Raw genomic sequence first — 23,754 nt, 5'->3', positions numbered from 1 at the left:
ATACAGAAGGTTCAGAGAGGACTTGAAAAGGTAAAGAGGGAGTATGAAATGAGATTGGCAGCCAACATAAAGTTCTTTTACACTCATATAAATAGTAAAAGGAGCAGTAGGGTTAAGTAGCGACCGAAAGGGGATTTATGCATGGAGGCAGAGGTAATTTACCAAGAAGGCAGATGTTACTCAGGTCATGATGAAAGAGGAGGTAATTAATACACTAGAAGTTTTAAAATTGAATAGGACGTACTAGGTAGGCTGTCTATACAAAGATGATAAAACACCAGGACCAAATGAGATGCATCCAAGGATACTGAAAGAAATGACAGTGAAATTATGGAGACAGTGGCCATAATTATTCAATCTTCTTCAGACTCCGAGATGGTGCCGGACAACTGGAGAATTGCAAATGTTGCACCCATATTCAAAAAAGGTGTAAACATAAGCCCAGAAACTACAGGGCAATCAGTTTAAATTCAGTAGTTGAGGAGCTTCTAGAAACAATAACTGTACAAAATTAATAGTTACATGAACAAATGCAGGTTAATTAAGAAAATCCAGCATAGATTTCCTAAGGGAAAGTTGTGTTTTTATTTAACTTGCTGGAGTTTTGTGAACAGGTAATAAGTGGGGACAATGCTGTTGATGTGTTGTACATGGACTTCCAAAAGGCATTTGGCACACAGTGCCTCACAGCAGATTTGTGAGCAAAGTTGGAGCTCATGGAACAAAAGGGGCAGTAGCAACATGGATATAAAATTGGCTGAGTGACAAACAAAGATATTAATGACTAATGGATTTTTTTGAGCTGGAGGAACGCTTGTAGTAAAGTTCCCCAGGGGGTCAGTGTTGTGACCCTTACTTTTCCTAATGCATATTAATGATCTAGACCTTGACGCACAGGTCATAATTTTAAAATTATGATACAAATGCGTATGGTATGAAACTTGAAAGTATTATGAACTGCGGGGAGGATGCGACAGAACTTCAAAACGACACAGACTGGTTGGTGGAATAGACAGACAAGTGACAAGTGAAGTTCACTCTGGAGAAATGTGCAGAGATCAGTATAAAATAAAGTGTAAATTCTAAAGGAGCAGTTAGATTATTAGAGGGATCTGGGTGTATTTGTGCATGATTCGTTGAATGTGGCGAGGCAGGTTGAGGGAGCAATTAAAGCATGTACTATCCTAAACTTTATTAAGGCTTGCATAAGACACTAGTTCAGCCTCAGCTGGAGTATTGCATCTAGTTCTAGGCATTGCACTGCAGGAAAGACGTGAACACATTGGAAAGAGTGCAGCAGCTCTCCAAGTGAGACAGCCTACCTGTGACAGTGTTTTGAAAGCGGCGACTCGGGAGGACCACCAGTTGAAAAGGCTGCCCAATGGTCCCAACGAACAATGCTAAAGAGATTTTGCTTCCAATCCAAGGAGCTTGCCGGCTTGACCCCTTCAAAATTTTATTTGGGGAAACTGACCCTCTATTGCCTATGTGCCTCAGTAGCACTCTCCTCTCCCACTGAGGCTGCCAAAGCTTCAGAACTGTTGACTTTCTGATTGGGCTGGTAATATCAGAGTCCACCCACTTTCTTAATCAGCCAATTATGAGGCCACTACTGGGAATATCACTGCAGCAACTGTGGACTTGGGACCCCTATTTGGTCCTGACACTAGGACCCCCAAAGCCCATGAGCACTATCTTGCCTCAAATGTCAAGAAACTATTCAAGGGTAGACGGCATTAGAGACCAACCCTGAATTCATTCTGTGCATGTAGTTATGAATGTTCCAACAGGAGACATAGAATGGAAATCTCAACTTGCTTCCCTAAGCCAAGGACGCATCAGTTTTATTGCTGCTTCAGACGGAAAAGTGGCAAATGGAATTCAATGCAGAAAAGTGTGAGGTAATGCATTTAGGGAGGGAAAACAAAGTATGTTGGCAAATGGAGTATAATGTGGGGAAATGTAAAGTTGTTCATTTTGGAAAGGGGAACAAAAGAACAGTATTATTTGCATGGAGCAAAACCGTAAAAGCTACAATGCTTGGGGGATACTTGTGCACAGCAGAAAGCTAGTGCACAGGTTCAGCGGGTAATAGGAAGGCTAATGGAATGTTGGTCTTAATTCAAGAGGCTTAGAGTATAGGAGTAGGGAAATCTTGCTGTACAAGATACCGTGAGCAGTTTTGATCCCCTTACTTAAGGGAAGTTATTTCATTGAGATGCTACTCATTGGAATTTATAAGAATGAGATGTGATCTCATTTAAACATATAGGATTCTTAAGGGGCTTGACAGAGTAAATGCTTAAGACGTTTCCCCTTGTTGGAGAGTCCAGGACCAGAGGGCAGAGTCTCAAAATAAAGGACCACCAATTTAAGATTGACATGAGGAGCAATTTCTTCTCTCAAAGGATTGTCTCTCTTTGGAATTCCTTGCCACAGAGAGCTGTGGGAGCAGAGTCCTTGTCCATATTTAAAGGTTGAGCGAGATAGATTTTTGATCGGTCAGGAAATCAAGAGTTATGGGGAAAGAGCAGGAATATCGATCAGCGGTAATCCTATTGAATGCTAGAGGAGGCTCGAGAGGCCGAACAGCCCACTCCTGTTCCTATTTCTTATGGTCTAAGGGAATATTCAAGAAACAGAAAGATATCGAGAGGGGTAGAGGAAGTGAGAGATCTTGGAGCGTATGCCTAAAGGTCCCTGAAGGTGGCAGGACAGGTGGATAAGTGTTAAAGAAAGCATATAGAATGCTTTCCTTCATTGGACATTCCTATATTAAATACAAAAACAGGGATATGTGCTGAACTGTATAAAATAGAGATAAAAGCAAAATACTGCAGATGCTGGAATCTGAAACAAAAACAGAAAATGCTGGAAAACCTCGGAAACAACATTTCGAGTCTAGATGACCCTTCGTCATTTTCTAGACTCGAAACGTTGGCTCGATTCTCTCCCCACAGATGCTGTCAGACCTGCTGAGATTTTCCAACATTTTCTGTTTTTGTATAAAATACTGGTTAGGCCACAGCTGGAATTGTGCGCGCAGTTCTGGTCACTGCATGACAGGAAGGACAATAATTGCCCTGGAGAGAATTCAGAGGAACATAGAACATAGAAAGCCACAGCACAAACAGGCCCTTCGGCCCACAAGTTGCGCCGATCACATCCCCACCTCTAGGCCTATCTATAGCCCTCAATCCCATGTACTCATCCAGAAGTCTCTTAAAAGACCCCAACGAGTTTGCCTCCACCACCACCGACGTCAGCCGATTCCACTCACCCACCACCCTCTGAGTGAAAAACTTACCCCTGACATCTCCTCTGTACCTACCCCCCAGCACCTTAAACCTGTGTCCTCTCGTAGCAACCATTTCAGCCCTTGGAAATAGCCTCTGAGAGTCTACCCTATCCAGACCTCTCAACATCTTGTAAACCTCTATCAGGTCACCTCTCATCCTTCGTCTCTCCAGGGAGAAGAGACCAAGCTCCCTCAACCTATCCTCATAAGGCATGCCCCCCAATCCAGGCAACATCCTTGTAAATCTCCTCTGCACCCTTTCAATGGCTTCAACATCTTTCCTGTAATGAGGTGACCAGAACTGCGCGCAGTACTCCAAGTGGGGTCTAACCAGGGTCCTATAAAGCTGCAGCATTATCTCCCGACTCCTAAACTCAATCCCTCGATTAATGAAGGCTAGTACGCCGTACGCCTTCTTGACCGCATCCTCCACCTGCGAGGCCGATTTAAGAGTCCTATGGACCCGGACCCCAAGGTCCTTCTGATCCTCTACACTGCTAAGAATGGTACCCTTCATATTATACTGCTGCTTCATCCCATTGGATCTGCCAAAATGGATCACTACACACTTATCCGGGTTGAAGTCCATCTGCCACTTCTCCGCCCAGTCTTGCATTCTATCTATGTCTCGCTGCAACTTCTGACATCCCTCCAAACTATCCACAACACCACCTACCTTGGTGTCGTCAGCAAACTTACCAACCCATCCCTCCACTTCCTCATCCAGGTCATTTATGAAAATGACAAACAGCAAGGGTCCCAGAACAGATCCCTGGGGCACTCCACTGGTCACTGACCTCCATGCAGAGAAAGACCCCTCCACAGCCACTCTCTGCCTTCTGCAGGCAAGCCAGTTCTGGATCCACAAGGCAACAGCCCCTTGGATCCCATGCCCTCTCACTTTCTCATCGATGAGACAGGGGGGTGTTGGTAGGGTACGGGAACCGTGGTGCACGAAGGTTGTGATGAACCTGGTGAATAAGAAAAGAGAGGCGTACAGAAGGTTCAGAGAGCTAGGAGGTGTTATCGAACGCCTTGCTGAAGTCCATATAGACCACATCCACCGCTCTTCCTTCGTCAATGTGTTTGGTCACATTTTCAAAGAACTCAACCAGGCTCGTAAGGCACGACCTGCCCTTGACAAAGCCGTGCTGACTACTTTTGATCATACTAAACTTCTCTAGATGATCATAAATCCTGTCTCTCAGGATCCTCTCCATCAACTTACCAACCACTGAGGTTAGACTCACCGGTCGGTAATTTCCCGGGCTGTCCCTGTTCCCTTTCTTGAATATAGGGACCACATCTGCAATCCTCCAATCCTCCGGAACCTCTCCCGTCTCCATCGACGATGCAAAGATCATCGCCAAAGGCTCCGCAGTCTCCTCCCTCGCCTCCCACAGTAACCTGGGGTACATCCCATCCGGTCCCGGCGACTTACCAACCTTGATGCCATTCAATAGTTCCAACACATCCTCTTTCTTTATGTCCACATGCTCGATCCTTTCTGTCCACCGCAAACCAGCAGTACAACCACCCAGATCCCTTTCCACCGTGAATACCGAGGTAAAGTATTCATTAAGCAGCTCCGCCATTTCTAACGGTTCCGCACAAACTTTTCCCCCTTCACCTTTTAAGGGTCCTATGCCTTCACATCTCATCCTTTTACTCTTGACATATTTGTAGAAAGCCTTGGGATTCTCCTTAATCTTACCCGCCAAGGCCTTCTCATGACCCCTTCTCGCTCTCCTAATTTCCTTCTTAAGCTCCTTCCTACATCCCGTATACTCCTCTAAATCCTTAACACCTCCTAGCTCTCTGAACCTTCTGTACGCCTCTCTTTTCTTATTCACCAGGTTCATCACAACCTTCGTGCACCACGGTTCCCGTACCCTACCAACACCCCCCTGTCTCATCGGTACGTTGTCATGCAGAGCTCCAGACAAACATTCCTTGAAAATCCTCCACTTTCCTTCGGTACTTTTCCCCAAGAATGCCTCCTTCCAATTTACCCGTCTAATTTCCTCCCTGATGACACTGTATTTCCCTTTACTCCAGAGAAACACTTTCCTAGCCTGCCTGATCCTATCTCTTTCCAATGCTATCGTGAAGGAGATAGAATTATGATCGCTATCCCCAAGATGCTCACCCACCGAGAGATCCTCCACCTGTCCAGGTTCATTAGCCAGCACCAGATCAAGTACAGCCTCTCCTCTAGTAGGCTTATCCACATACTGTGTCAGGAAACTCTCCTGGACACACCTAACAAACTCCTCTCCATCCAAACCCCTAGCCCTAGGGATATTCCAATCTATGTTTGGGAAATTAAAATCTCCCATCACGACAACTCTGTTATTCCTACATCTCTCCAGGATCTGTTTCCCCATCTGCTCCTCAACATCTCTGTTACTATTGGGCGGCCTATAGAAAACACCCAGCAACGTTACCGACCCCTTCCTGTTCCTAACCTCCACCCACAGAGACTCCGTAGTCAATCCCTCCACGGCGTCCACCTTCTCTACAGCCGTGACACTATCCCTGATCAACAGTGCCACTCCCCCCCCTCTCTTGCCTCCCTCCCTGTCCTTCCTGAAACATCTAAAACCCGGCACCTGAAGCACCCAGTCCTGTCCCTGAGACATCCAAGTCTCCGTAATGGCCACCACATCACAATTCGAAGCAGCAATCCACGCTCTAAGCTCATCCACTTTATTCACTACACTCCTGGCATTAAAATAGACACATCTCAGACCTTCAGCCTGAGCACTTCCCTTCTCCATCACTCGTCTAACCTCCCTCTTACCCTGTTTACATTCCTTATCTATTTGCGAGCTAACCTCCTCGCTCTCAGTCCCCTCATTTCGATTCCCTCCCCCCAACCTTTCTAGTTTAAAGTCTCTCCAGTAGCCAGGAGATTTATAAGAATGTTTTCAGGACTTGAAAATTGCAGCAGTGTGGAAAGACTAGATAGGCTAGGGCTGTTTGCCATCAACATCTGGAATCCACTGCCTGAATTACTGGCTGAGGTGGAAATGTTCAACTCATTTAAAAGGAACCTGGATCTGTAACTGAAGTGTTGTAACCAGGTGTTGGAAAGTGGAATTTCTCTCTGCTCGCACAGACACAATGGGCTGAATAGCCTCTGTGCCTTTTCAATAGTCCTGACTGCATGCAAATCTCTCTTATGATGCAGTAGCATTCTAAGTTTATTTACACAAGGAAACAGTTATAACTGAGCAAAGTTATGGAAGAAATATTTCAAAAGTCTGGTATTGGGGGAGGGGGGAAGAACTGCCATCTCGGAGCTATTAGTCTAATAATTGTCTCTTTTAGGGTGAGTAAGACCCTGGGAAACTTTCCATCATGTCATTTTATACTCCAATTAGTTTTGAGGATAGGTTGCAAGCACATTCTTGCATAATAGAACTCTTTCAAAATAACTTTTATTTAAGAAACTCTGGAGGGCAGAAAAATAAAAATAAATCACTTTCTTAGATTAGTTTAATAGGGAAAAAAATCAGTCAAACCCATCACATTTTCTTAAAAAAAAACTAGGGTACATATTCAAGCACAACGTATTTGTTGTGAGAGCGAGTAGCAAATTCACAAGAAAATACTGCTTATTTTAAAGATGCCATTACTTTTTAAAAAATACACAACCTTCCCAAGAACATGGCACAAAAATCTTCCGAAAGTTTTTTTTTTGCATATACAACAAAAGCATTTCACAAAGTGAAGTCATTCACAGGTCTATACATAGTGCTTCATTTATAACATTACAAAGACACTGCATTCAGTTATAGCAGAAAGATGATAATGTATGGAAAGGGGTCCATACACTCCTTAGAAAAAAAAACACTTGAACAGTGCAATACAAAAAATAAATTACATTATGGAGTAAAAGGCATGCAATCTGGCCACTATCAATACCCCAAAATTAATAAAATAAAGCTTTAATAAATCTGTACAACATTGTAATAACAGAAGAGAGCCCCAGTGAAAGGTCTTAATTCTTAGGCATCTTGTACTTTCAAAAATATTTTGCTTTCGTAATAGAGTTTTGCGATATAAAGTATTTACACCCTAACCTGCTAGATAACACCAAGGAACAGCAGTTAAATAAATCCGTAAACAAATCAGATTTGGCAATTTCTTTTAAAATATATATAATTTTGAACCTTATTTACAGCTTTGTTTCATTTTATTTGAAAGTAGACAATTTAATTTCTGAAACTTTTACTCAAGACACAAACCTTTTTCCTTTAGCAAAAAAATCCTGTTTGGTTTCTGAAATAACTTGTCACAAGCAGCTGAGAGGGAAAAATAGAAATCCGTAAGTCTTTGTGATGCCTACGTAATGGTATAAATGGCAAAGTCAAGAGCAGTTTTATTCATATGCAACTCTCCTGGGATGGTTTATGCACACTGCATTTGAACTAGCCTTAGGACTTCCCGATGGCATAGAAAAAAGTAGCAAGTTTGTTCAATTAATTGTAATTAAGAGTTACTCTTTATATAAAATAAAAAAATATATAAACGGATTTACAAATCATCATCCTGGAGAAATTCTTCATCTTCCCCATCTAAAAGTAGGTCTGTATCCAATGCATCTGATTCCTCCATCACATCTTCTAAATCCTGAATGATGTCATTATCCTCCACTTCGATTTGTCGCTTTACCATAGTCATGTGATCTGGATGAAGTAACACGTGTGTTACTGGTGTGACAGATCTGGCTATCGTTGCTATTTCGCCAACTTCAAGGGCTTTCTGTGCCTTCAGTCGCTGCTGTTCCTCCTGCTGTCTATGTGTTTTCATGTGAGCGTTCCTACTTTTAATCTTGTAGAACATCCTGAAACATTGAATTAACACTTAAAACTATGTACATTCACTAAAATGCAAGAAAGCAATGATTATTTCTTCCATATCTGAATGAAACCAAGATAAAATAAAGCCAAACTATGCCATCTAACTTACTTTCCACATTCCTTGCAAGGGAAAATTGTAGCAGCATCTGTTTCACCACTAGTTGTACTGTGTGCGGGGGAGTTCTTCACAGAGGTGTAGCCAGGCTGAAGTCCTCCCACTTTAGGTTTTGCCGCAGAAATCAGCTTTGGGATCTGGTTTGAACCACCATGAATTCGTGCATGGCCATTTAAAGCCTGTTTGGAGCTGAATATCTTAAAAAAAAGATGAGGTGAAAATAAGAGATTTCATTTTACTCACCCTACCATGCTGGAACTAAGTCAATTCAACAATACAGAGATTTTCAACAAGTTTTAATAAGCTTTAGTCTGAAATGCGTTACCTAAGAATTCAGAGGACCACTGTGATAAACTACTTGGAGTAGAAAGAGGACAATAGTTTAATGATTATGAATACAACAATTTAAAATCTTGCAGAAAATAAAAAGTACTCCAACAACCATATTGATGACAGTTTGTGCTACCATCTATCTTGTATACAATTTGTAATAGTAACATGCTTTGTCTAAAATTCATTATTAAAATGTCATTATGATAGTCTAAGAGCCAAAGCAGTATTTTAATTATTAGCAACTCTAATATTTTTCAAACATATCAAATGAAGTTTGCTAGTTTTATGCTCATAGCATGTCCTAAATTTTCCCCCAAGTAGTGCTCCTATAGAATAAACTTATATACCAAAAGCACTTGCAGCATTTATAAAGTGCTGTTGAAATGTCTTCAAATGATTAATAGAACAGATTACTTGTAGTTTGCAGTAATTATTATGTTGGTGTCCATTCCAATCCTATACTAAAAAAACTGCAAAGTTGGCTCCTGTGCTGGCCCTGGCAGTCAGCATGTCATGAGCAATAAATGCAAAGCACCAGAAAATTAGACAAATTTAGTGAAGACATTTTATCTGCCGAGGTAAATTTGTGTTTAGCACACAAAGCACCCACATTGTCGCAGTGCTGCTGCTTGTAAGATAAATTATCGGCGCTGTAGTGGACAGTACTGGTTAGCAAAATCTTCTTTTCCTTTCAAAGCATTACAGAATATGCAATTCCTCACTGAAGCTTGGCAGTCTGACATTCAGGGGGCATTTGAACACAGAGCATTGTATTAAGCTGTTTGTTGTCAGAGATTAAAAAGTGTTGTAGTAATGAAAGAGTTATTCCCCATTTCTCACATTAGCTTTCTTTGTAAGTACTGATCTTTATAATGGTCATACCAGCAGATGGCATCAATGTTCCACACCCACCCCCCCAAATTCTCTGTGTAAGGGTTGCAATGATTAAAAAATTTGAACATTTTCTTTGTGGAAAGGAATACAACTTAAGTATCAAATTTTATCAGAACCAAACTTTATCAGTAATTCCAACATTAAATATTTTAAGCTTTCTAAGAACATAAGAACATAAGAAATAGGAGCAGGAGTAGGCCATCTAGCCCCTCGAGCCTGCCCCGCCATTCAATAAGATCATGGCTGATCTGACGTGGATCAGTACCACTTACCCGCCTGATCCCCATAACCCTTAATTCCCTTACCGATCAGGAATCCATCCATCCGCGCTTTAAACATATTCAGCGAGGTAGCCTCCACCACCTCAGTGGGCAGAGAATTCCAGAGATTCACCACCCTCTGGGAGAAGAAGTTCCTCCTCAACTCTGTCTTAAACCGACCCCCCTTTATTTTGAGGCTGTGTCCTCTAGTTTTAACTTCCTTACTAAGTGGAAAGAATCTCTCCGCCTCCACCCTATCCAGACCCCGCATTATCCTATAAGTCTCCATAAGATCCCCCCTCATCCTTCTAAACTCCAACGAGTACAAACCCAATCTCCTCAGCCTCTCCTCATAATCCAAACCCCTCATCTCCGGTATCAACCTGGTGAACCTTCTCTGCACTCCCTCCAATGCCAATATATCCTTCCTCATATAAGGGGACCAATACTGCACACAGTATTCCAGCTGCGGCCTCACCAATGCCCTGTACAGGTGCATCAAGACATCCCTGCTTTTATATTCTATCCCCCTCGCGATATAGGCCAACATCCCATTTGCCTTCTTGATCACCTGTTGTACCTGCAGACTGGACTTTTGCGTCTCATGCACAAGGACCCCCAGGTCCCTTTGCACGGTAGCATGTTTTAATTTGTTTCCATTGAGATAGTAATCCCATTTGTTATTATTTCCTCCAAAGTGTATAACCTCGCATTTATCAACGTTATACTCCATTTGCCATATCCTCGCCCACTCACTCAGCCTGTCCAAATCTCTCTGCAGATCTTCTCCGTCCTCCACACGATTCACTTTTCCACTTATCTTTGTGTCGTCTGCAAACTTCGTTACCCTACACTCCGTCCCCTCCTCCAGATCATCTATATAAATGGTAAACAGTTGCGGCCCGAGTACCGATCCCTGCGGCACGCCACTAGTTACCTTCCTCCAACCGGAAAAACACCCATTTATTCCGACTCTTTGCTTCCTGTCGGATAGCCAGTCCCCAATCCACTTTAACACACTACCCCCAACTCCGTGTGCCCTAATCTTCTTCAGCAGCCTTTTATGGGGCACCTTATCAAACGCCTTTTGGAAATCCAAAAACACCGCATCCACCGGTTCTCCTCCATCAACCGCCCTAGTCACATCTTCATAAAAATCCAACATGTTCGTCAAGCACGACTTTCCCCTCATGAATCCATGCTGCGTCTGATTGATCGAACCATTTCTATCCAGATGCCCTGCTATCTCCTCTTTAATAATGGATTCCAGCATTTTCCCTACTACAGACGTTAAGCTGACCGGCCTATAGTTACCCGCCTTTTGTTTCCTTCCTTTTTTAAACAGAGGCGTAACATTAGCCGTTTTCCAATCAACCGGCACTACCCCAGAATGCAACGAGTTTTGATAAATAATCACTAACGCATCCACTATTACCTCTGACATTTCTTTCAATACCCTGGGATGCATTCCATCCGGACCCGGGGACTTGTCCACCTTCAGTCCCATTAGTCTACCCAGCACTGCCTCTCTGGTAACATTAATTGTATTAAGTATTTCGCCTGCTGCCAACCCTCTATCGTTAATATTTGGCAAACTATTTGTGTCCTCCACCGTGAAGACCGACACAAAAAAACTTATTTAAAGACTCAGCCATATCCTCATTTCCCACTATTAACTCCCCCCTCTCGTCCTCCAAGGGTCCAACATTCACTCTAGCCACTCTATTCCTTTTTATATATTTATATAAACTTTTACTATCATTTTTTATATTAATTGCTAGCCTAGCTTCATAGTCTATCCTTCCTTTCTTTATCGCTTTCTTAGTCTCTCTTTGTTGTTTCTTAAATTTTTCCCAATCACTTGTTTCTCCACTATTTTTGGCCACTCTGTACGCAGCTGTTTTTATTTTAATACTCTCCTTTATTTCCTTCGTTATCCACGGCTGGTTCTCCCTTTTCTTACAATCCTTGTTTTTTGCTGGAATATATTTTTGCTGAGAACTGAAAAAGATCTCCTTAAAAATCCTCCACTGTTCCTCAGCTATCCTACCTGCCAGCCTGCTCTCCCAGTCTACCTTAGCCAATTCATCCCTCATCCTATCATATTTCCCTCTGTTCAAACAGAGGACACTGGTTTGGGACCAAACTTTCTCCTCTTCCATCTGAATCAGAAATTCGACCATATTGTGGTCACTAGACCCAAGAGGGCCCTTCACAATAAGATCCTTAATTCTACCTACCTCGTTACACAATACCAGATCCAAAATAGCTCGTTCCCTCGTCGGTTCCGTAACATGCTGTTCAAGGAAACTATCCCGACAGCATTCTAAGAACTCTTCCTCCATTCCACCCTTACCGACTTGAGTCTGCCAGTCAATGTGCATGTTGAAGTCCCCCATGATTATTGCCGTTCCGTTTTTACACGCATCCCTTATCTGCTTGTTTATAGCCCTCCCTACCTCAACATTATTATTTGGGGGCCTATATACCACACCTACTAGTGTCTTTCTCCCTCTACTATTCCTCATCTCTACCCATAACGATTCCACGTTTTGTTCCTCAGAGCCTATGTCATCCCTCAGTACTACCCTGATATTATCTCTTATTAATAGCGCGACCCCACCACCTTTTCCTTCCTGTCTATTCTTCCTAAACGCCTGATACCCCTGGATATTCATCTCCCAGTCCTGGTCACCTTTCAGCCACGTTTCTGTAATGGCCACTAGATCGTACCCACTTGTGCTGATTTGCACCATCAACTCATTTACCTTGTTCCGAATGCTTCGTGCATTCAGGCAAAGTGTCCTTATTCCAGCTTTTATCTGGACCCGCTTTGATGAGTCGCGAACACCCTCTCCCTCTACTCCCTTATCTAAATTACCGCCTTCATTCACTTGCACCCTCTCCTCTACCATTAATTTTGTAATTCCCCTTACCCCTGCATCCTCCCCCCCATCAATTAGTTCCTTGATCCTAGTCAACTCTTCTAGCTGCCCTCCCCCCAACCTATCTAGTTTAAATTCTCCCCAGTAGCCTTAGCCAACCTACCGGCCAGGATATTGGTCCCCCTGTGATTCAAGTTCCACCCGTTTTTTGTATACAGATCACCCCTGCCCCTAAAGATGTCCCAATGGTCCAGGAACCTGAATCCCTGCCCCCTGCACCAGTCCCTCAGCCACACATTCATCTTCCACCTCACTCCATTCCTGCCCTCACCTTCCCGTGGCACAGGCAGTAATCCTGAGATTACTACCTTTGCTTTCCTCTTTCTCAGCTGTCTCCCTAATTCCCTGTACTCCCTTTTCATGACCCCTTCTCCCTTCCTACCCACATCAGCAGTACCAATATGTACCGCTACCTCAGGCTCCTCTCCCTCCCACCTCAGGATTTCCGTCTGGGGAAAACTTGTGTTAAAGTATTCTCAGGACCCCTTTTTCCCCCCTGGAACCACTTACTGTTCCACTGGAAGCAGTTCCGAAAGGTGCAATACAATAAGCTTTAAGTTGCCCATTTTAAGTCATATTGATTTATTGGCCAGTTTTCGGAAACACAATGGCCGGAATTTTACTGGAATGCCCGCCCGGAATCTTTGGGGAGCAATTTAGTTATCCGCACCCCCCATTCTTTCTAGAATAGGGGTGGGCGAGGCTCGCAGAACTGCATTCTCGGTTGGCCTCGGGCGGAATCTTACAAGCTTCAAGCGGACGAGGTGGTAAAATTCCGGCAAATGTGCGATGGGCCAGAGTCAGAGAGCACGATCGCAGCAAACCGGAGGGTCAGTGAGTGGAAGAGGCAGTGAGTAGGAGGTATGAGCAATAAGTAGAAAGTATCATATTTCTTTTATATATTTGCATCTATTTTAAAAGTTGTTTATGGATGTAGTAAATTGGCACTGTATTTAAATTTACAATATAATGTTTTGAATATTTTTCTCCTGACAGGAAAGGTCCTACAGAACCTAACTAACTAAAACTTTTACATGGGTCGCAAGGGAAAAATCTGATTCATTTAACATGGTTTTAGGTTGCACTTTCTAGGCTCGCAACAACAATATTAAGCAAGGAATTACTTGTAATGAGTGGTGACTCAGACATCCCGAGCCATAGTGACATTGCTCCATAATGTACCTCTGGCTATGTAAGATTGCATCAGTCAAAGTGAAAGACATTTTTATGGCTCTTGATTTACTGCTGGAAAGTAGAGATCCTCGAGCCATAGAATCAGAAAAGTAGAGCACAGGAGATCATTTGGCCCATCACATTTGCACCAACTCTTTTGGGGAGCAATTTAGTTATCTCCCCCCCCCCCCCCCCCCCCCCACCCCATTCTTGCCCCATCCCTGTAACAGCATCACTTTCAATTATCTGTTTAATTCCCTTTTGAAAGCTAATATTGAATCTGTATCTTCCATCTACCAGGCAGTACATTCCATATCCTAACTGCTCCTTGTATAAAAAAATGTTCTTCCTCTTGCTGCTTTTAGTTCTTTATCCAATCACCATAAATCTCTGCCCTCTGTTAATCAACTCTTCAGCCACTGGAAACTATTTCTCTTTATTTATCCTATCTAAACATTTCACCTCGATCAAATATTCTCTTCTTCGCTTCAGGGAACAACCCCAGCTTTTCCTGTCTATGTGTACAACTGCAAGCCCTCAGCCATGGAATCATTCTAGTCAATGTCTTTGGTACTTTCTACAAAAGCTTTTGTGTCCTTCAGGAAGCGTGCTACCCAGAAATTGACAAAGCGCCAGTTGGGCTGAAGTGTTTTATACAGGTTTAGCATAACCTGCTGGTTTTATACTCCATGCCTTTATTTATAAAGTTCAGAATTTCAGATGCTTTATTAATTGCTTTGTTAACCAGTCCTGCCAACTTAAAATTTGTGCAGAAAAATTTCAAGGTGGCTTTGTTCTTGCACCTTCCAAGATTTATTTTCTCTCCTCATTCTTCCTACCAAAATGCATCAACTCTCACTTTGTTGCATTGAATTCCAGCTGCCACCTGTTTGTCTATTTCACCAACCTGTCTACATCTTCTTGGGGTCTTGGTAGAGCTGCAAAGTGTTTAAATGTACAGAAAGAACATATACGCACAGCACCTGTTTCAACTATGCAAAATAGACAACAGTCATTCTCTGGCTCATTCCTCATTGCAATGCCTTGACCAGTGTCAAACTGCCTGGTGTGAACGGAAACAAAGCTTGGCAGTTAACTGTCAGTCATCAGTGAACTGGTGCATTCTCCATAGGAACGCCGGTACCAGAGTCCACTTGCCAACCAATCAATATGAGTATTGATTGAAGAATGAACTGTTTCCTTTACATTTGGTATTCTTGCAAATTGTTCTGATAAGTGCAAGATGAAAAGCTTTCCCAATGCATGTCTTTTTTCAGCAATACTGAAGTTCTGCACTACCAAATAACCTTAGTGTCCCAAGATGTGTAGATTAGATGGATTAGCCATAGCAAATGTGCGGGATTACGGGGATAGGATGGGGCTGAGGGCCTGGGTAAGATTCTCTCTCAGAGAGTCGGTGTAGACTCGATGGGTTGAATGGCCTCCTTCTGCACTGGAGGGATTCCGTGACTATTCAAAAAGGTATAATTTAGGTGGGCTGTATCTTATCAAATCTTGATGCCAACAACTGATACTTACTGCACCACAATTAGGCATTTCACACATGAACGTAGGCCCCTGAACAACTGGCTGTTCCATGGTAATCATTTGTAGTTCCAAGGGGGACTTCTGAAGTTCTGTATTATCACCTTGATCTGATTTTCTGTCTTCTTCCTCCTCATCTTCCAAATCTTCATCTTCATCACTAAACTACAGAAAAAAAGCAGAAATAATTCACTGTGAAGAGGAAAAGGAAATTTAGTGTAATCACAAACTGAACAGAGTGTTTTCTGATACAATGTATAATAGTTTAATTCAAAGTTTGGAACACTGGATTGAATGAAATCATCATTACCCTATAATGTTTGCATAGCAGCATATATCCCTTTGATAAACATTGTAAAGTAAGATTGACCTTTAAGTAATTCACTTGAGCAGAATTTCTAGTGTTTTCTTACTAAGATACTGAGGAAGAGGATATTATTAATCCATTTTCACTTCACATTGCCTTCTGAGAAGCTCATCTCGCTCAGCCACTTGGGTGAGGCACCTTAAGTCTGTCAGTATCTATGGAAAAATCTCCTGGTCTCCAGATCATCAGAGACAAAAGGTATGACTGAAGGCGTGTGTTGGGACTCTGTGGAAGTCCTGACTTATGGACCTACGTGGAATTGTCCAGGAAATTTCAACTTCCAAAGAGCAATTCCCTTATTCCTGACGATCCTCAACAAATATCTCTAACTCTGATATAGAGTTGAAGACTTAAGACAGATCTGCAGTATTTTCTTGGATAGTCACTCAGGAAATGTTACACGTGAAAACCTAGTCTAACACCTGGGTAACGACACAACTGACTCCCGACTACCCTCCAGACCCAACTTGACTGCACCATCCCTTCAACCCAACCCACTCACCCACCTACCCATTCATTCATCCATTCACTAACATTAAGACTGGACCTTTAAACTTGCGTTATGGCAGCTAGTGCAATAAAAATTGAGGCATGTCCTGTCTTTCCCCAACTCTCCTCAGATGAAGTTCCCAAAGAGTCACCATGCTGCACACTTCTGTAAAAGTTGGGCTTGCAAGACTCCGCAAGAAATGCGCAGCAGCATCAAGTTGAGCGAATCTGAGCACAGCAGCAATCTGACTATCATTGCCATTGCTTGGAACATCCAGGTCAATATCTCAGCAACCGTCAGCAGCAAATTTAGCAACCATACATGTGTTCCCTTCATCCAAATCATTGACACAGGTTGTAAATAATGAGGCCCTAGTACTGATCCCTGTGGCAACCTACGAGTAACAGCTCACCACCTTGAAGAAGACCCTTTTATTCCTACTTTCTGCCCGTTAGCTAAACAATCCTCTGTTCCCGTGGACCATGAGCTCTTCTTAGTCCACTCTTCACTCTTCCTCTGTAGGCCTGTATTTCTTTTGCGTTTTCAAGTTTATATCCAATTCCCTTTTGAAAGTTACGACTGTGTAAACTTCTACAACCTTTTCAGAGAGTGCATTCGAGATCATAAGACTGTAAAAAAAATTCTCATCTCTTATCTTTTGACAATTTCTGAACAGCTGATCGAAGTTAGGAAGTTCAGCTTCTAGGAATTAGGAAAGTGCAAGAAACTTAAAACCATCAATGAGAGTATTTTCAGGTGGAACTGGATGCTGTTGAATCGTTACAAACGCCATAGCCTGGTCTGTGGCTACAGAATAGGTTTCCTAGAATAATTTTAAGGCACTATCTAACTTTGCGATTCAAACGTCATTGATAAATCTGGTACCAGTTTACCAATTTCATATGACCTAATAAATTGAGAAAGTAAAGTGGGTTTGTCATCGTCAGCAAGATCCTATACTGAGATTTTTAATAGTGTGCCTTTCCAAAAAGCAAGCAAGCAAATTGAAAAATATAGACCGGAAACCTCGGACCTCGCTCACAACTGGGATTCTCTGCTACCGCTGCAGTGAATGGCTGAGTGCTGAATTCTCCATTCTCACTAGCAATGCAACGGGAACGAAAGAGAGCGGAGAATCCTGCCCATAGTTTCAAGCTTTTTTCTTAAAAAAGAAAATTATGCTGCAATGTGTTTTGGTCGTATGACGTTATGATCCATTGAAGCTACAATCCACTGTGCTACAGAGCAGCAGGTCACAGCTCGTTTTTCCCTGGCACCTGCCAAATTAGCTGATGAGGGCTCATGATTGCCCAACTATCACTTCTTCATTTACTTCCAACTTTTCTCCTATTCCGTCCAACCTGGATAGTGCACTGCACTTTGATTTAGTGTAATGGAGGGAGGAATGGAGAAGAACAAACAAACAAGACACATCAGCCAACATTTTAATCAATCACTATCCAGCAACTTCTCCTGGAAACGGGCACGTCTGAATATCAACTTGACACAGGACTGTGCTCTGGTGCAATGTCGAACATAATTAAATCACTGGCATTCAGGGACAAATCATTAATTCCCACATAACACAAAAATGCAATTCTAATTGATCATCTTTTTTGGCAAACTGACTGACCTCCAGTTTATCAGTAGTGGGAGAAATTCAGGAAGGCAGATGCCATAAAGATCCTTAGTGCAAGGAGACTGGAATACAGGAACAAGGAAGTTGTCCAGGGCATTGGTGAGACCACATGTGGAGCATCATGTGCAGGATTGGTTTCCATATTTAAGGAAGGATACACTAGCATTGGAGGCAGTACAGCAAAGGCTCACTAGAGTAGTTCATGAGAATTATGTCTACAGCTGTCCAAGGTAATGGAAGGCTTCTAAATTTTAACAGTTTTCTTATGGTGGCAAGTAAATTCAATTCAATGCATGTATTCTGCATTCGGCAGGGATATGCATCAAAAATTCAATGCAGGACCAATGGAAGTAATTAATTATTAACTTTTCACTTATCCATGCCACTAAATTCATAGCACGTGAGGCTACATGGTCTCTAATAGTCATCTTACTCTTTATATAGGACAATATATTCCCTCAACAACATTCACTGAATTGATTCCATTTCAATGGGATAAAGTATGTAATAAATAACATTTCTGAAAGAAACATTTGGATCGATACACCATGATAAAATTAGACACTGATTGTTAAGGGATCAGTGAATTGATACAAGTATTAAATGGCTTTCAATTCCATTTAACAACAAACTTATTGGCCAGCTGGTTGGTTCAAAATAATTATTTTTGCATTAGCTAAATAAATTGGCAAAGCTCAATAAAAAGATATCTTTGTTCAAGGGAATTGATTGTGGTACAAAATAGAGAGGTCGCCACTGCCAGGTCACCAGTGCCATTTATCATAGAAATCATAGAAACCCTACAGTGCGGAAGGAGGCCATTCAGCCCATCGAGTCTGCACCGACCACAATCCCACCCAGGCCCTACCCCCACATATTTACTTGCTAATCCCTCTAACCTACGCATCTCAGGACTCTAAGGGGCAATTTTTAACCTGGCCAATCAACCTAACCCGCACATCTTTGGACTGTGGGAGGAAACCGGAGCACCCGGAAGAAACCCACGCAGACACGAGGAGAATGTGCAAACTCCACACCGACAGTGACCCGAGCCAGGAATCGAACCCGGGACCCTGGAGCTGTGAAGCAGCAGTGCTAACCACTGTGCTACCGTGCTGCTTTATGGTTCAGTCTGTGACAAGAGTCAGTCAATCAAGGCACCTTAATCCAGCAAACTGGACATAACAGTGAAAATTTCATTTTCCTAGCCAAGTCGAGTCTCATGGCAAAGCAGTGGAGAGGGTCCCCAGCTAATTTTACCATGGGATAAGTCGGGATCTGAATCTCACTCCCGGAAATAGTAACTGTGCACGCTGTAGATGCACCTCTAACAAATTCTGGTCTTAGATAGATTTACTAACCATCTGTCAACTTAAATGTTGAATAATTGCAGAAGATATCCATTTCCTCAATCTCAAACATATAATGCAGTCATCTATAAACATTGAGCTGACTACAAAGGTGAAATGACATAATTGGTACATAATTAACTCAATAAATAATCCAACATTTAAATGTGAATAGTCCAATCTGCTTTATTAACTCATCTCCGCTTTTATCACTGATCCTCTGTTAGTGAGAATCAAAGAACCTGGGAATTCGATCAATCTAAAATGCAGCTACATTGTTATATGTTGCATATAGTTACTGTTAATGGATAATATCGCAGCACGGACACTTAAATAGCTTGGCATGGGGTCAAAACAATAAATCCAGTTAAGGGAAACAAAACAAGCAATGTTGTGGAAGTGTTACTGTAGAACAAATGCACATCATTGAGCGAAACATATATACCAAGCAATCTGATGAAAACTTGGTATAGATTTATCACATAAATACAAATTTTCCTTTAGGGTATTCTAATCTTTCGCTTTCTCACTATTGTTTTATAAATAATGAGGAAAAAACATGACCTTTGGCGAGTTACTGAAGTTTATCTTGTAGATGGTACACAATGGTGCCACTGTGTGTGGTGGTGCAGGAAGTAAATGTTTAAGGTGGTGGATGGGGTGCCAATCAAACGGGCTGCTTTGTCCTGGGTGGTGTCAAGTTTCTGAATGTTATTGGAGTTGCACTCGTCCAGGCAATTGGAGAGGATTCCATTGCACTCCTGACTTGTGCCTTGTATATGGTAGACAGACTTTGGAGAGTCTGGAGGTGAGCTACTCTCCACAGTATTCCCAGTTTCTCATCTACTCTTATAGGCACAGAATTTACATGGCAGTTCCAGTTCAGTCTCTAGTCAATAAAAACCCTCTGGACGATGGCAGTGGGGGATTCAGCAATGATAATGACATTGAATGTCAAAGGGGAATGCTTAGATTCTCTCCAGCTGAAGATGGTCATTGCCTGGCACTTGTGGTGTGAATGTTAACTGCCACTTACCAGCCCAAGCCTGAAAATTGTTCAGGTCTTGCTGCATACGGATGCAGACTGCTTCAGTATCTGAGGAGTCATGAATAGTGTGAATTATTGTGCAGTCATCAGTGAACACCCCTGCTTCTGACCTCATTGATGAAGCAGCTCAAGATATTTGGGCCTAGGACACAACCCTGAGGAACTCCTGCAGCAATGCTCCAAGACCGAGATAATTGACCTCCAACAACCGTGAGCAACTTCCTTTGTGCTAGGTATGACTCTAACCAGTGGAGAATTTTCCACGATTCCAACTGACTTCAGTTTTGCGCATTTGTTGAAATGTTGCCTTGTTTCCAAGGGAGTCACTCTCACCTCAAGTTCAACTCTTTACAGCTTTGAACCAAACATGCAGTAATGAGTTCCGGAGTTGAATGGTCATGGCGAAATTCAAACTGAGCATCAGTGAGCAGGTTATTGTTCACGATTCACTCACTTCCGGAAATAGTAACAACGCATGCCATAGATGTCCTCTAACCAATTCTCATCTTACATACATTCAATAACCATCCGTCAACACAAAAACTTTGAATAATTGGAGAAGATATCCAATTCCGCAATCTCAAACATATCTGGGTGGCACGGTGGCACAGTGGTTAGCACTGCTGCCTCACAGTGCCAGGGACCTGGGTTCAATTCTGGCCTCGTGTCACTATGCGTGGAGTTTGCATGTTCTCCCCGTGTCTGTGTGGGTTTCCTCCAGGTGCTCTGGTTTCCTCCCACAGTCGAAAGATGAACAGGTTAGGTTGATTGGCTATGCTAAAAAAGACCCTAGTGTCAGGGGATTAGCAGGGTAAATATGTGTGGGGTTACGGGAATGAGACCTGGGTAGGATTGTGGTCGGTGCAGACTCGATGGGCCGAATGCCTTCCTTCTGCACTGTAGGGATTCTATGATTCTATATAATGCAGCCATCTATAAACTTTTCATTGAACCAGGGTTGATCCCTTACGAGTTGCAGTTAAATGCAGTTCTTCTGTTGGTGATGGCCCACTGTGCCTCTTGGATGCCCAGCTTTGTGTTGCTGAATTTGTTCAGAATTTATCCATTTAGCACTATGATAACGCCACATAACACGATGAAGGCAATCCGCAATGCAACAGCAGGACTTTGCTTCTACAATGACTGTGCGGTGGTCACGCCTACCAATAGTGTCATGGACATGTGCACCTACAACAGATAGATTGGTGAGGATGAGGTCAAGAAGGTTTTCCCTCTTGTTGGATGTCTCACCACATGCCACAGGTCCAATCTAGCAGGTATGTCCTTTAGGACTCAGCCAGCTTGGTCAGTAATGGTACGAACAAGCTACTCCTGTGATGGATATAGAAGTCCCCCACCCAGAGCACATTCTGTGCCTTTGCCACCCTCAGTACTTCTTCCAATTGGTGTTCAACATGGAGTATTATTGATTCATCAGCTGACCAAAGCCAAGTGGTCCATGCGGTTCCATTCCTTTTTGACTTTTCTGTGGAGGTTTGATACAACTAAGTGGATCGCTAGGCCATTTCAGAGGGCAATTAAGAGTCAATCACATTGCTGTAAGTCTGGAGTCACATGTAGGCCAGATATGGTAAGGCTGGCACATTTCCTTCCCTAAAGGACATTAGTGAACCAGATTCGACAACGGTTTCACGGTCACTGTTAGACTAGCTTTTAATTCCAGATGCCATGGCAAGATTTGAACACATGTTCCCAGAGCCTTTGGATTGCTGGTCCAGTGACATTGCCAGCATCCTCTCCATTATTAAAGACTAAACAGATTGTTCAATTTCAGTCATTTGGACAGAAAATGCTGAAAATACTTCAGAGTATTGACTGGCCTGGTGAGCATTTCCAGCATTTGATGTTTATCTTTCTGATTTCCAGCATCACAGTATTTTGTCTTTTGTACATTTTCAAGTGTCCTGCCTTCTTTTTAATTAACATACATCTTCTCCTTTTAACTATCATATATATTAATCAACTAAAAAATGCTCAGTTTGAAAATAAGTTGACAGTGTGTCTTAAAACCTAATCATCATTTGCTCTTTGCTATTCAGATTATTTCTTACCATTCTCTCTGCCTCCATTTCTGCAAGGCGGGTCCTGTGCTTTCGACCTAATCGCAAGACCTTTTTCCAAGTGTAGTAGTATTCAACACATTGTGCCACCGTTTTTGACTTTACCTGTATTAAAGTAATCAGATCAATAATGTTGCATCACAAATCAGAATTCCATATTCATACATTTGATTATTAACACATACATTAAACTTTTAAACAGAGCATATTTACGATTGTAGGAATAAGTTGCAGGTGTATGTAACATATTGTCCGACACACAAGTAGAATTTACCTCAGAGACTAGTCAGGGTGGTTGACTAATATACACCTTGTATCCTCCATCTGGTTTTCCTCCCGGCAATACATTTTTGTCAAAGAGAGTAGACCCACAATACCACAGCAGTAGATTCCTACATCCATAACTAACAGTTGATGTTCTACACCACTTCTCCAGCACAAGAATTTACTTTCTTTCCTTGCACCTTTCTGAAGTGCCTTTCATTTGAAAAAGGATTTGTTTAAAGGCACTATATAAACGCAAGTGGGAGTAGTTCAGCAGAGGATGCTGGGAATCTGAAATCAAATTAGAAAATTCTGGGAACACTCAGTAGATCTGGCAACATCTGAGAGGGGGAAACAAGAGTTAACGTTTCAGGTCCATCACCTTTCATCAGGACTGGGGAAACTTGGAAAGGTAATATGTTTGAGCAAGTGAAGGGGGAGGGGAAGGGTGAGAGGAAGAATAAAAGCAAAAGTCTGGGATGGATGGAGAGCAGGAGATTAAATGAAAAAATGCTTCATGGTGTTAAACCAAAGGGCCTGGTAATGGAACAAGAAATAAAAGATGTGTCTTGAAGGGGTATGAATAGCAGAATGATGATCAGCTATGCCCTGAAAACAAAGTAGTCCGTAAAATGTTTAATCAAGTGCAAATCTAATTTCTGAGAATAGAAATGCAAAATTAAATGAAATAATGGGGGCAATTCTCCCAAAAAAATCCTAAGTGCTGAATTCGTATAAAAATTGGAATAACTCGCGCTGTTTATTTTTAAAGTAGGATTTTCAAAATGGATCTCCCACACTGTGCATCAGAGTGCCCTAGCAAGATTCACATTGAAAATCATGGGGTGGGGCCTATGGACAATAGCGTTGAATGGGCCACTGCGCATGCGCCGATCAGTCAGAGCGGAGATCGGCGCATGCACAGTGGCTCTCCCCATTGCCAGCCTTCAGATCGCTGGCTTCCTTCCCCTGCAATCCCCCATCGCCGAAGCCGCTGAAAAAAATAAAATTCTTAGCCATTCCTGTTTCTTTCTCAGTTCTTAAATCTCACTGATTTAGGAACTACACTGTTGGCCCTACTATTC

The 23,754-nt window shown here is 42.4% G+C and overlaps 1 protein-coding gene across 1 annotated transcript in view; it reads right to left on the bottom strand.

Annotated features, from left to right (window-relative positions):
* Positions 1-6,787: 6,787 nt before the first annotated feature.
* Positions 6,788-23,754, bottom strand: part of LOC144504446 (transcriptional-regulating factor 1-like) — a 178,439-nt gene continuing 161,472 nt past the window's right edge. Inside the window, exons 15-18 of the mRNA XM_078229720.1 lie at positions 22,397-22,510; positions 15,426-15,596; positions 8,276-8,478; positions 6,788-8,150 (exon numbers count right to left, since the gene is read on the bottom strand). Coding sequence (XP_078085846.1) covers positions 7,841-8,150; positions 8,276-8,478; positions 15,426-15,596; positions 22,397-22,510 — 798 coding nt within the window. The 3' untranslated portion in view covers positions 6,788-7,840. The remainder of the gene's footprint in view (positions 8,151-8,275; positions 8,479-15,425; positions 15,597-22,396; positions 22,511-23,754) is intronic.

This window comes from Mustelus asterias, chromosome 15 (genome assembly GCF_964213995.1).
Source record: "Mustelus asterias chromosome 15, sMusAst1.hap1.1, whole genome shotgun sequence".
In the NCBI taxonomy this organism is placed as follows: domain Eukaryota; kingdom Metazoa; phylum Chordata; class Chondrichthyes; order Carcharhiniformes; family Triakidae; genus Mustelus; species Mustelus asterias.
Note: the sequence above shows the minus strand (reverse complement) of the source record. Positions and strands in the feature narration are given on the sequence as shown.